This window comes from Denticeps clupeoides, chromosome 4 (assembly GCF_900700375.1).
Source record: "Denticeps clupeoides chromosome 4, fDenClu1.1, whole genome shotgun sequence".
In the NCBI taxonomy this organism is placed as follows: Eukaryota; Metazoa; Chordata; class Actinopteri; order Clupeiformes; family Denticipitidae; genus Denticeps; species Denticeps clupeoides.
In genome coordinates, this window is record NC_041710.1 from 2656346 (window position 1) to 2669827 (window position 13482).

Below are 13482 nucleotides of genomic sequence, written 5' to 3' on the forward strand. Positions count from 1 at the left end.
GCCGCGAAAAAAGCCAAATCGCTGCACAGACGCGCTTACCTTCCAGATCCACGCCATTCTGGCGCTGCAGCGATTTCCGCTCTTACGTCGTCAGCGCGAGCGCGTCGGTGCGCGTGTTTGTAAATATCGCGGCGTCCCGTTATTCGCCTTCATCATCATCATCATCACCATCATCATCATCATCTCGCCACCAGCACCACTGCGGCCGCGCCGCTCCGCTCCGCGCTGCTCCAGCAGTGACGTTACTGGCTGACTGCTGCAGCGGCCCCGCCCCCCCCGGGCCACGTGACCGCGCTGCTCCGCCCAGCCAGCAGAATATCACCCACACAGCATTAACCACTGCAGTTCCTCAACACTATTACTACTGTGAACACAGTAACCAGTCACTCAACTCCATCAACACACTCACTATTACTACAGTGATCACAGTAACCAGTCACTCGACACCATCAACACGCTCACTATTACTACAGTAACCACAGTAACCAGTCACTCAACTCCATCAACACAGTCACTATTACTACTGTAACCACAGTAACCAGTCACTCGACTCCATCAACACAGTCACTATTACTACTGTAACCACAGTAACCAGTCACTCGACACCATCAACACAGTCACTATTACTACAGTAACCACAGTAACCAGTCACTCGACACCATCAACACACTCACTATTACTACAGTAACCACAGTAACCAGTCACTCGACACCATCAACACTCTCACTTTTACTACAGTAACCACAGTAACCAGTCACTCGACTCCATCAACACACTCACTATTACTACTGTAACCACAGTAACCAGTCACTCGACACCATCAACACTCTCACTATTACTACTGTAACCACAGTAACCAGTCACTCGACACCATCAACACTCTCACTTTTACTACAGTAACCACAGTAACCAGTCACTCAACTCCATCAACACACTCACTATTACTACTGTAACCACAGTAACCAGTCACTCGACACCATCAACACTCTCACTATTACTACTGTAACCACAGTAACCAGTCACTCGACACCATCAACACTCTCACTTTTACTACAGTAACCACAGTAACCAGTCACTCAACTCCATCAACACAGTCACTATTACTACTGTAACCACAGTAACCAGTCACTCGACTCCATCAACACACTCACTATTACTACAGTAACCACAGTAACCAGTCACTCGACTCCATCAACACACTCACTATTACTACAGTAACCACAGTAACCAGTCACTCGACTCCATCAACACACTCACTATTACTACAGTAACCACAGTAACCAGTCACTCGACTCCATCAACACAGTCACTATTACTACTGTAACCACAGTAACCAGTCACTCGACACCATCAACACTCTCACTATTACTACTGTAACCACAGTAACCAGTCACTCGACACCATCAACACTCTCACTTTTACTACAGTAACCACAGTAACCAGTCACTCGACACCATCAACACGCTCACTATTACTACAGTAACCACAGTAACCAGTCACTCAACTCCATCAACACACTCACTATTACTACAGTAACCACAGTAACCAGTCACTCGACTCCATCAACACAGTCACTATTACTACTGTAACCACAGTAACCAGTCACTCAACTCCATCAACACACTCACTATTACTACAGTAACCACAGTAACCAGTCACTCGACTCCATCAACACAGTCACTATTACTACTGTAACCACAGTAACCAGTCACTCGACACCATCAACACAGTCACTATTACTACAGTGACCACAGTAACCAGTCACTCAACACCATCAACACACTCACTATTACTACAGTAACCACAGTAACCAGTCACTCGACACCATCAACACTCTCACTTTTACTACAGTAACCACAGTAACCAGTCACTCGACACCATCAACGCGCTCACTATTACTACAGTAACCACAGTAACCAATCACTCAACACCATCAACACACTCACCATCAACACACTCACTATTACTACTGTAACCACAGTAACCAGTCACTCGACACCATCAACACTCTCACTTTTACTACAGTAACCACAGTAACCAGTCACTCGACACCATCAACGTGCTCACTATTACAACAGTAACCACATTAACCAGTCACTCAACACCATCAACAAACTCACTATTACTACAGTAACCACAGTAACCAGTCTCTCAACACAATCAACACACTCACTATTACCACTGTAACCACAGTAACCAGTCTCTCAACACAATCAACACACTCACTATTACCACTGTAACCACAATAACCAGTCACTCAACACCATCAACACACTCACTATTACCACTGTAACCACAGTAGCCAGTCACTCAACACAATCAACACACTCACTATTACTACAGTAACCACAGTAACCAGTCAGTCAACACCATCAACACACTCACTATTACTACAGTAACCACAGTAACCAGTCACTCAACACCATCAACACACTCACTATAACTACAGTAACAGTACATAACTCATAATGGGCAGATCATAATCCACGACCTTCTGATTACGGGGCCGCTTCATTAACCTTAACCGCTAGGCCACCACTGCCCATAATGAAGGGAAGCAGCACTTCCACATATTCTCATTGCTTAGAATGCAATATCATAGAATGGATTTATACAGATGCTCTATACAGCACTTCTCCACCTCTACAACTGCAGGACTTTTTCTCTTCTTGGACAAACATCACCAGCTATGCACTGACACCATTTGCAGGCTCACTCTACCCTGGAAGGACGTCGCTGTCTGTATCACTCCTTCCCAACGTTTCTTCCTTTCTTTTTTTCTCTCTCCTAGAGTTTTTCCTTGTGTACAGAAGTGTGTTGGGTGTCAACTGTAGGGCCTGTCAAAGCCCATTGAGACATACTGTATGTGATTATGGGCTGCTATTCTGCCTTCCCTCCTTATGTTTGATATTAATGAGATTTGGTGGTTTTATTGTTTAACGAAGAGAACCACTGGCATTTTAACCCTGCTACTAATGAAATATTCAAATTCCAGATTGTTATATATTAGTTTAGGGTTGTTTTTGCAGTTTGTCTGCTGAAATTTCTCATACATATTTTATTGATGTGATGCTACGTAAATAGAATTAACCCCCTCGTGTTCCACAGTTTACTAGATTAACAGAAACTATTGATCTTCTGATTATATAATAGTCTTCATCAATGACAGAATGATAGATATAACAAAAACATCAATTAATTTGCAGCTAATGTTGCTTTCTCATCACACAAAAGCTCTTTAGCTGCACTTTTTCCCAGTTTGACCGAGGTAGATCAATAGCTGTTCACACCCAACTTAAAGAGATTAGGTGACGGTAAAAAGCCACATTTAATCAAATTTCACGTTCCTTCTCTGATGTCTTCAAGGAACCTGATTCTTGTTCCTGTACTTGGAAAAGCCACAGTGTGCCACTGTGATTACGGTATTGTTGAGTCACTCAGGCTAAAAGTGTCCTCAACCATTAATCTGCAATACATTTCAATTAGAAAAAATTTGAGTCTACCAAAATGACTCTGGAGAGTCAAGATCAAGATCAAATTTATTTGTACATTTCTTTATTTATTTAATACTGCCCAAAGTGCTGTACATGAATTACAAGAATATATATAAATGATGAGAGGAGGGGAAAAAAATAAATATAAACCATTAAATAGGATGGGTCTAAAAATAAAGTAAAAAAAAAAAGTTTTTAAAAAAGTAAATGTTCCAGGTCAACATGTACTAAAAGCCAGTCCATATAGATAAATGTTTAATAAAGATTTAAAATGTTCTAGGGTTTGTGCTGATCTAACATTCAAAGGCAGACTATTCCAAAGTCTGTGGCCTGCCACAGCAAATGCTCTGTCCCCTCGGGTTTTCAGCTTAGTTCTTGGAATGGTTCAAATTAACTGAGTGCTTGATCTCGTGGTTCTAGCATGAACATGCATAGTCGACAAATCACAAAGATAAGACGGACCTAGACCCTTTAAAGATTTAAAGACAACAAGCAGAACTTTAAACTGCCCCTATGGGCCCCTGCACCCTGTAAACTACGTCCCCCACCCGTTCCAGAGTTCTCATCCCAATAACAGTCTCATTCAGGGCTGAAAACCCTGACCAAGTCCGCTTACTGGAACTCTCTCCCTTTGCTCTTCACATCATAGTTCAGTTTCTGCCTCATTCCAGTTTTCTCCAGCTGGGTTCCTGCAATATAGACAGCTGCAGTAGTCCAGTCAACAGGTAACAGTTGGAGAATGAACCAGAAGTCCCAGGTTCAAACCCCACTTACTACCATTGTGTCCCAGAGCAAGACACTTAACCCTGAGTGAACCCTCAAAGAATTGTCAAAAAATACTAATGTCATTAAATCCATCCTTTAAGATAATCCTGTCTAAACGATAAATACAATTGTAGGTCATTGGCAAAGCAATAAAAATATTCTCATATGTAATCAGGTGGTGTGAAGTGTAAAAACTAGTGTACAGGTTGCAAATAGCAATCCCAGGAGCCTGGTTTGGTTTGGACCTTTAGGGTGCAGATTCGGCAGCTCGTTGGGTTTCTTTGCTCTACTTCTCTCCCAGGGAAGGGAGAGACTTCACTCAGGACCCAAATCGCTGCTGCCAAACGGTGGGAATTTTATTTAGGTTGTTGTGCACTTTCTTCACCAGCCCGTAATCCATATTTGTCTCTTTACTTTCTTTTGTCAAACTCTGCTGTCCTAGCAGCCTGATGTATTGAGCTTAAGCGCTGCACACCTGTCCACCTCTGAATGGTTCTGCCTTGCTGGGAAAATGGAAATTCTGTGAAGTGTCAATCTTGCTTTAGTGGGAGCCGCTGAGACAGAGTTGGTCTGATTGTATTTTAGTTTGGTTTGCATGCTGCTTTCTCCCTGCTGAATTTCAGCCATCACCTTTTTCACAGGACTTTTTAAGAGCTGCAATTCAATTGCTGTTCCTTTGTGCATCAACGAGTGTTGCATTGCAGTAGAACATTCATTTCTGCACATTTATTTTGCTATTTTCATATGCTGATGGGCACGTACCAAAATTCTTGCAAAATGCTCTAACCAAAGCCAATCGCTCATTACACAAGGAGTGACAAAATACAGCAGTCAGATCTGCCAAATGATCAATTTACCTGCTCGCGTTCCACGAAATGCTGACAGTGGATATGAGGTGGTTTCAACTCCTAACAAATTTTACTCACAAGAAACTTAATTCAAATTTTATTTGTCACATATACAGTCATACACGGTATGATATGCAGTGAATTGCTTTAGCCACTGCAATAGACCACAGTATTGCAAATATTGCAAGCATACAGTGAACCAATATGCAAATATCGCAAACATAACCAAATATTACACTTTCGTGTTTTCAACATAAAATATGTGTAACAGGTAGGGTGAAGGTGTGCAAATGAGTAAAGTGAAAGTAGAAGTTTAAAAAAATTGTGCAATAGCAGTGGTGGGATTGTTAAATACTTTGTAAGAAATACAAAAAAATATGAACTTGAGCTTGTTGAAAATGACCATCGCCATGAGTAGCAGGTAAAGGGCTCTCCACTAAACCCCACTACCTCAGGAATGGGAAGTTAAGAAAAAAAAAAGTGAAGTGATTGTCATTTGAGATACACAGCAGCACAGCACATGGTGCAGCCAGTGAAATTTGTCCTCTGCATTTAACCTATCACCCTGAGTGAGCAGCGGGCAGCCATAACAGGCGCCCGGGAAGCAGTGTGTGGGGACGGTGCTTTTGCTCAGTGGCACATCAGTTAGGCCACCCCTAATGGTGATGTTATTAATTGCTCAGAATTGTGGAACAAAATTTTGATAGAATTATTTAAACTATTTGGGGAGAGAGATGATCATAATATGAGAATATGTCAGTAGTCATATGTGAGTGAGACTACTTGTTCTGAGCAGGTGTTTCCAGTGAACAGGCTGTAAAAGTTTAGGCTACAGACACTCAGCATTGAAAAACTGAGGTGAATTATCTGGCCAACATTCTCTAACAGTCAAGATGTCAACAGTCAACATTGGAGACAGACGTTTTATAGCCTTGAAATGAGGACTGTTCATGAAATGTACTGTGCATGTGTGTATTGTCCTGAGTCTTCTGCCAGGTGGCACAGAAGTGAAAAAAGGAGAGTGCAGGGTGATTACAGTCATCCAAGATGCTCTTTGTCTTTCTGAGACAGCAAGAAAGAGCAGAGTGGTGTGCCGATGATCATCTGCGCCATCTTCACCACTCTATGCAGGGTCCCTTTGTCTTGTGCCATTAAGGTGCATTCCACAGTAGACCTGTAGAAGCTTGTGAGGACTGACATAACCACCCTAGCTTTCTTCAGACATCTGAGGAAGTAAAGTCGTTGGTGTGCCCTTGGTTTACTATGGAGTAAGTGTAGGTAAACATGGCAGGCTGTAGAAGAGTCGGGCAAAAGCAGACACTTTCAGAAGGTGTCGGCGTGGAGGATACGTAGAATCGTTGTGGACGAGGTCAACAAGAAGCAGGGAAGGGTAATCCAGATGGGGATCGGTCAGCAGGCAGAATTTGGAGTCTGCGGTGTTCAAGATGGCCACTGAGATTTTTTTTGTTGCCTATATGATTACATTCTTATTACAATAACAAAGAGATGCTAGGTTGTGATCATGTGTTTTTATGTTGATTTTCAAATAATGGACCCGTAATCAGAAGGTTGCTGTTTCTGGAAACCAAGATAGAGGAGACCAAAATGTATCCCAGTAGTGTGTCTGAATTAATCTCACTGAAATTGTATTTTTCCAACATAAATGTCCAACATTTATGCAGGAAAATGCTGACAAGAATCATGGAACAGTGAAGTACGTGCAAGCCCTTGATTGATTTTCATAATCCAAAGGAGACAGGTGCTATAACTACCATTATCAATTAACATACCAGTCATCAGAAGTAATAAACTTCAATCCTTCATCAAATTCTATCTGGACCATTAAATTGTAATGAGGGAAATAGCCTTGTAGCATTTTGTTTTGAATTAAAATAATTGAAATATTTAAGGCTACGTTGCACAAAATTCTCTCAGAGCTGTCGTCAATCAGTAAAGTAAATCTCGTCTAGATGGAGAAAAGGAGAGGACTGAGTACTAAACCCTGTGGGACGCCAGTGGAGTGTCTGCGTGAAGTGGATGTGGACCCTTTCCAAGGTAGAAAGCAAGAACAGATGAGTGTTTCGCTGATCTGGCCGCATTTAGCTTCTCAGAAACACCCAGAAGGGTTCTCTATAGAATGAAGTGCTCTGAAGCCAGACTGGTTGGGATCCAGATTGTTGTTCTGAGACAGATGAAGTGACAGCTCATTGTAGATGCAGCTCTCAATGACTTTAGAAAGAAATGAGAGAAGAGACAAAGTGAAAAAAGTTGGCAAAATCTTCAGCAGTTAGAGAAGACAGGACGGGAGGTGTCGGAGAGTTGAGTATATTTAAGAATACGTTTTTGAGAGTTGTGGGCTGAGGATAATGCAGCAGTTTTGAGTCAAGTTGTGATTTCTTTCAGAGAGCCAGGGAGCAGGGGGGAGAAGTTCTTTTGGGTTTGGAAGTTAGAGGGCAGAGATGATCCACAGAAAGGGAAAGTGAAGAGAGGAGAGAGTTAGTGATGAAAGATCGCAGGAACATACAGATGAAGACAGTGTGAAGATTATGTTGAATGAAGGATGGTTGGTGGATCCAGTAGGTAGAGTGAGGGTTAAGGACAGAAAGTTGTGCTCTCTGACCACATGTAAAGTGTAGTAGAAGAAAGGTCGGTAGTAGGGGAGGGACAACTGAAGACCAGGTCCAGGAAGTTTGTGAGATTAAGTCATCTTTTTTTTTTTGGATTACAGACAGATGGCAAGTCCGGAGGCCAGAATACCAGTGCAAGGATTGAAGGATTGAATCGGGAAGGGGTGGGGCCATCCGAGGATCATTACAATACAGTGGCGTAGCATTTGGAGTTCCACAGGAACCAGTTCCTTACATTTACATTTACAGCATTTATCAGACGCCCTTATCCAGAGCGACTTACAATCAGTATTTACAGGGACAGTCCCCCTGGAGCAACTCAGGTTTAGGTGTCTTGCTCAGGGACACAATGGTAGTAAGTGGGATTCGAACCCGGGTCTTCTGGTTCATAGGCGAGTGTGTTACCCACTAGGCTACTACCACCCTTCCTTGTCTGCTATTGTTTGCCTTGTTACATGCTCTCCCTGCTGGAATAATAACAGTAATACCAAAAAAATATTAGAATATTTCAGACAGACAAAGCGGGAGTCAAACACAAATGGACGAAACACGCCACTTGGGCTGCAACTTTCCATGAGGGTCATATGTTTGCATGTGATCATCAAGGGGCTAAAAGTGGACAGGCTGCCCTTTGCCAATTTTTCTTATTTTTTTTCCCCCTCAATATAGAGGTTGCCTGTGGGGATGTTTTAAAGGGCAGTTTGAATCTGATGGTATTTGTATTCACTTTACTTCCTTCTCTTTTATAAAAGTCAGCTCCAGTCAGTCGGTTATAAAACAGATGGTGTTGTGAAGATTTGTATTCTGCCTTCCTTCCTTATCTTTTTCCTAATATATTTCAGCACTTGAAGAGTCACGTTCTTGGCAGCCACTTTTCTGCAGTGTCCCTTCCAGAACCTCAGGGAAGGACAACTCAAATTTAATGTAAATCCACAGAGATCCATTTATCTTTATTCATACTCATAAATAGGTATTATATCCACATGACCAAAACTTTTCATTGTTCATCATTATATATATTTTTTATATTGACCTCGTTTCTTTGGTTTAAAAGTTTAGTTGTACTGACCCCTGCTGACTGAATGCAGCACTGGTTCTGGTTTGAACTACGACCAACGTTTTTTAATCACTGATATTATTCAGATATTATTATAGATCACATTCAAACAATTTTATCACCATCTAAAGCACAAACATGAATTCACATGGATGCAGGGACAGAAATCATATGATCCATTTTGGTTATTACCAGTAATGTTTTTATGTCGTTACCAGTCAGTCGGCTCCATCTCCAGTTCCAGATGAAATTCTTCCCTGGAGACAGATCTTCTCTGTATGGTAACACAATCTCTATGGAAATGTATAAATAATTACCAACCACTGTTCCAGAGTTTTCTTTTCTCCATTTCAAAGGTCAGGAGGGAAATGACCCTCATGGAGGTCTTTGTTCCCCCTGAGAGCCTCAGAGATTTGAGTGTAATGATGATATACAGTCCCATACAGTATAGGCAGTATCATATTTAATATTTTTTTGGTGAGTACATCTTTAATCAGAAGGTAGGAAATCTAACAAGAACCACGAGAACTCAGGGATGCACAGCCTGAGAAGATATCTGGAGACAGAAGGAGCCAACTTCAGCGTCGGTCTAAATTCTCGTCCTGCCGCGGTTTTACATGAAAGACGCCCGCCGTCAGTCCGCTCCTCGCCAGCGTCCACAGCGCCGCACCCAGGACACCCAGCAGCGGGTCGGTGGCGGTGAGGAAGATGTTCACCCGCAGCGAGCGGCCCACGTCGCTCCATCTCGGCCTGCTCCACTTCCACTTTTATTTTTAAATATGAAATTATTGCGGTAAATTACCGCGACTCCCATTCATAAATCTCCATCTTCCACGCGTGAAAAGCATTTAAATATCCCGGAAATGACGGAATAATACTGTATATTATTAAGGCCGCTGTTGACGAGTATAAAATATGGCTTATTGTCTCAATTCTGGAGAGTAAAGCGCTCGGTCGGATATGAAATACATACACACGGTAAACATTTATTTCAGACAGGAATGTTCAAATAAAAACTGTCGACAGACATTGCAGGATGAGGAACAGCAAACATCAGCAGAGAAGCTTCAAGCGCTGGGGGCGTACTGCATCGCGAGCCGGTCAAACTCGTTCTCCTGGAAAAACCACCAATACAAAAGCAGTTTAACAGCTCAGTCACGACACAACACAAGCACAGGAGGAGGTGGAGAAGGTGCCCACCTTGGTCAGATAGTCCTTCAGGAAGGGGTGGGATTTGTGCGCATCCTTGAGCTGAGACAGGTAGCGATTGGTTACCTGTGGAGGACAGAAGATCCTCATTACTTGAGGTTTGACACCTTGGTTTAGTGGAGAAGTTCTTCTGCTCACCTCTGGTGGTTTCCCCAAATGCTGGGTCAGCACGATCAGGTTAATGAGGGTCTCCGGATGGCCGCTGTCCTGTTCAGCCGGAGGCCAAAGGTCAACTTGAGCCCTCAGCAATGTCAAAAAGCTGTGCGAGGCCCCGCCCCCTCGCTCACCTTATCCAGGGCGTCCTGCAGGACTGACTCCGCCTCCTCCCACTTGTTCTGGGCCATGTGACACGCCGCCTGGCCGTTCAGCAGCAGCAGCGTGGCCGAGTACTTATCCGCCATTTCCTGGAAGATGTAGAACGAGTCCTGCAGCTTCTCGCCTCCCTGGAATGGGGAGAAGAACGGGGAACCCCAGGATTTTTTTTATCTGCTAAATTCAATTTAAGGAGATATAGTTTAGTGCACCAAATATCCTCAGATTTCACTGGCATGTTCAGGGTCTACACCCATGTAAGCGTGAGCTCGGACGCGGTTCATCAGCCCATGTGAAATTCCGCCAGGATGTTGTCGAGGACTTTTTTATGCCATAAAGACAAGTTCAGCGTTCCACTTATGTGAAAGTGAAGTGATTGTCACTTGTGATACGCAGCATAACAGCACACGGTGCACACAGTGAAATTTGTCCGCTGCATTTAACCAATCACCCTGAGTGAGCAGTGGGCAGCCATGACAGGCGCCTGGGGAGCAGTGTGTGGGGACGGTGCTTTGCTCAGTGGCACCTCAGTGGTACCTTGGCGGATCGGGATTCGAACCAGCAGCCTTCTGATTACGGGGCCGCTTCCTTAACCGCTAGGCCACCGCCGCCCCACTTATGAGAGGGGGCGGGGCTTGACGACGCCTTACTTCCTGGTTGTCATGCGTCTGAGGCTCCCTGCTTATCGCTGGTGGTTTCCCCAAAGCTAGAAATTATAAAGTCGACGTGCGTCCCTGCTGCCGGTGGCAACTTTTCACGGCTTCATTTACGGATCCTGCACGCGAGACCTGATCCTCACCACGGCCAGGTTGACCCAGGCGGTCGCCAGCTGGGTGAGGGTGGCGTCTTCGTCCTGCTCCTGCATCTTCTTCAGCTCCTTCCTGCACGAGCAGAGAGCGAGCATGTAAAACACACACACACACACACACAGTCACCAAGGGTGATGGTTAAATACAGAGGACACGTTTCACCGTGTTTCACAATCACTTCACTTCCGCACACCCACCTCGCCATATCAACCCGGTCCAGCTTCAGCAGAATTTGGATAGTCAGCGCCATACTACAAGGGGAAAAACCAAGACAACCGATCGTTAAGAAATCTCGAATCGTATAAGAAGTTCGAGCGTGACGCGATAAAAAAAAAAAAAAAAACTCGCCACTCCAGACTGTCCCCCTGGTGCAGAGTCCTCAGCGCAGCGTCGCTGTTCGCCTCGTGGAAGTAGATGGACGCCGCCATCAGCAGGAAGGTGGTGTTGGCCACGTCCACGTTCTTCGCCATCTTCTTATCCAGTTCTGCCACGATGGCGTCTCTGACGAGCAGGAGGACGCTGCGGTTATGAGACCAGCATGGCGGTTCGATGGCGAGCAGGACGGTAATTTACCTTCTGGCCTGGTTGGACAGGAAGTCCGCGAACATGCGCACGGCCTGCAGCTCCTCCGCAGCGCCAGGCCTGATGTCGTCCATCACGACGCCATACTTCCTCTGGGATCAACAACAGCACCATCAATTCCATACATGCAAACCGGAACGCCGAAACAACATTTACATTTACAGCATTTACCAGACGCCCTTATCCAGAGTGACTTACAATCAGTAGTTACAGGGACAGTCCCCCCCTGGAGACACCTCAGGGTTAAGTGTCTTGCTCAGGGACACGATGGTAGTAAGTGGGATTTGAACCTGGGTCTTCTGGTTCACAGGCGAGTGTGTTACCCGCTAGGCTACTACCGCCCCACAACAATCGAACTGAACCGCAGTTTCAGAATTTATTACAGAATTTCCTTATCGGACACGATGTGTGTAGTGAAAGAGACTTTTACTGGTTTACGTCCACCACGTCTCTACATCAACATTACAGACTCGTTCCAAGTCAAGCTCGGATGGAATCCAGAAGCCGTGTGTGTTCTGGCTTTCTGGTTGATTTGGACCCATATGATCAGAATTAGAAAGTTTTATTACATTCTATTTATGTGTGTGTGTGTGTGTGTGTGTGTGTGTGTGTGTGTGTGTGTAGTAGCCTAGCGGGTAACACACTCTGAACCAGAAGACCCAGGTTGAAACCCCACTTCAAACCCCACAAACTTTCTGAATTCTAACACACACAAACAAACTGTCACTCTGTGCAGCATTGGTCTGCCAACTACCTACTTTGTCACTTTTACACTTTACAAGCTCTGTTGCACTACATTGTTCACATTGTTTACGTGGTTTGCACACTCCACCATGTGCCCTTATTTGTATATAGTGTTTTTTAATTTTATACATTTGCTTATTTTTTATACCTTTGTATATTAATGTTATTGTTGTATTTAATGTTACTGTTTGTATTTAATGTTGCACCATGGGTCTGAGAGTAACGCAATTTCAATTCTCTGTATGTCCTGTACATGTGGCAGAATTGACAATAAAGCTGACTTTGACGTTGACTTGATATGTGTGTAGTGTATGTGCGTGTGTGTATATATATATATATATGTATGTGCGTGTGTTGTGTGTGTGTGTGTGTGTGTGTGTGTGTGTGTATATATATATATATGTGTGTATGTGTGTGTGTCCCTGCCTCACCTGGGCGATGTAGGCTCTGTAGAGGAAGATGTCCCTGTCCAGCTCCTTCTCTGGACTGGACGGCTGTAACGAGAGAAAAACAGCTCAGGACGCGGAGCGGATCCGACATGATGGCGGCGGCTGCGGCGGCGTCTCACCTTCACTCTCTGCGCCTCGTTGATACACTGCTGGTAGCTGCCGATATAAAACGCGTTTTTCACGTCGAACAGCTCGTCGACTTCAACCTGCTGCGACGCCATGTCGGTGGCGGAACAGCGCGTCACGCCGGCCACGTCGCCCGGAGAGCGTCGTTGTAAAGCGGGTCGCTGCGGCGTGGTGGCGCCGCCACGTGGCTCGGAGTGGAACGGCGGTCAGGCTGAGTAGGAAATGACATTGCTACTGATTCTTCATGTAATTTAGCAGAATGTTGAGTAGAAAATCCGCGATGTTCTCTCAATAAACACAGGGAGACCTTAAATTCCGCGATTTATCATGTAGATCGTGTAAAATTCATTTAAAAGATGTAAAAATGTCAAGTTAGTGTAAATTAATAAAAATATGCTGAGGTGGCCTAGTGGTTAAGGAAGCGGCCACGTAACCGGAACGTTGTTGGTTCGAATCCCGA

General features: G+C 44.3%; 2 protein-coding genes across 6 annotated transcripts in view; both read right to left on the bottom strand.

The window, feature by feature from the left end:
- LOC114789018 (alpha-N-acetylgalactosaminide alpha-2,6-sialyltransferase 3-like) overlaps positions 1-242 on the bottom strand; it is a 39164-nt gene extending 38922 nt beyond the window's left edge. For all 5 annotated transcript variants that reach the window (XM_028978059.1, XM_028978057.1, XM_028978058.1 and 2 more), the window contains exon 1: positions 40-242. In XM_028978059.1, the coding sequence (XP_028833892.1) occupies positions 40-57 (18 nt within the window). In that variant the 5' untranslated portion in view covers positions 58-242. The remainder of the gene's footprint in view (positions 1-39) is intronic.
- A 9510-nt stretch (positions 243-9752) lies between these two features.
- Positions 9753-13178, bottom strand: LOC114788986 (coatomer subunit epsilon-like). The gene is made up of 10 exons (XM_028978002.1): positions 13016-13178; positions 12879-12941; positions 11695-11795; positions 11470-11622; positions 11319-11372; positions 11112-11193; positions 10288-10443; positions 10139-10207; positions 9992-10066; positions 9753-9906 (listed from the first exon to the last, which is right to left on the bottom strand). The coding sequence occupies exons 1-10, from the start codon at positions 13115-13117 to the stop codon at positions 9859-9861; spliced, it is 903 nt and encodes a 300-aa protein (XP_028833835.1). The 5' UTR covers positions 13118-13178; the 3' UTR covers positions 9753-9858.
- Between the last annotated feature and the right edge of the window lie 304 nt (positions 13179-13482).

Excerpts from the sequence above, each read along its gene's own strand:
- LOC114788986 (XM_028978002.1), bottom strand. The coding sequence starts at position 13,117 with ATGGCGTCGCAGCAGGTTGAAGTCGACGAGCTGTTCGACGTGAAAAAC. Across the intron at positions 11,796-12,878 it reads ACAGAGCCTACATCGCCCAG|AGGAAGTATGGCGTCGTGAT; the intron begins GTGAGGCAGGGA and ends TGTTGATCCCAG. Across the intron at positions 10,067-10,138 it reads ATTTGGGGAAACCACCAGAG|GTAACCAATCGCTACCTGTC; the intron begins GTGAGCAGAAGA and ends TGTCCTCCACAG.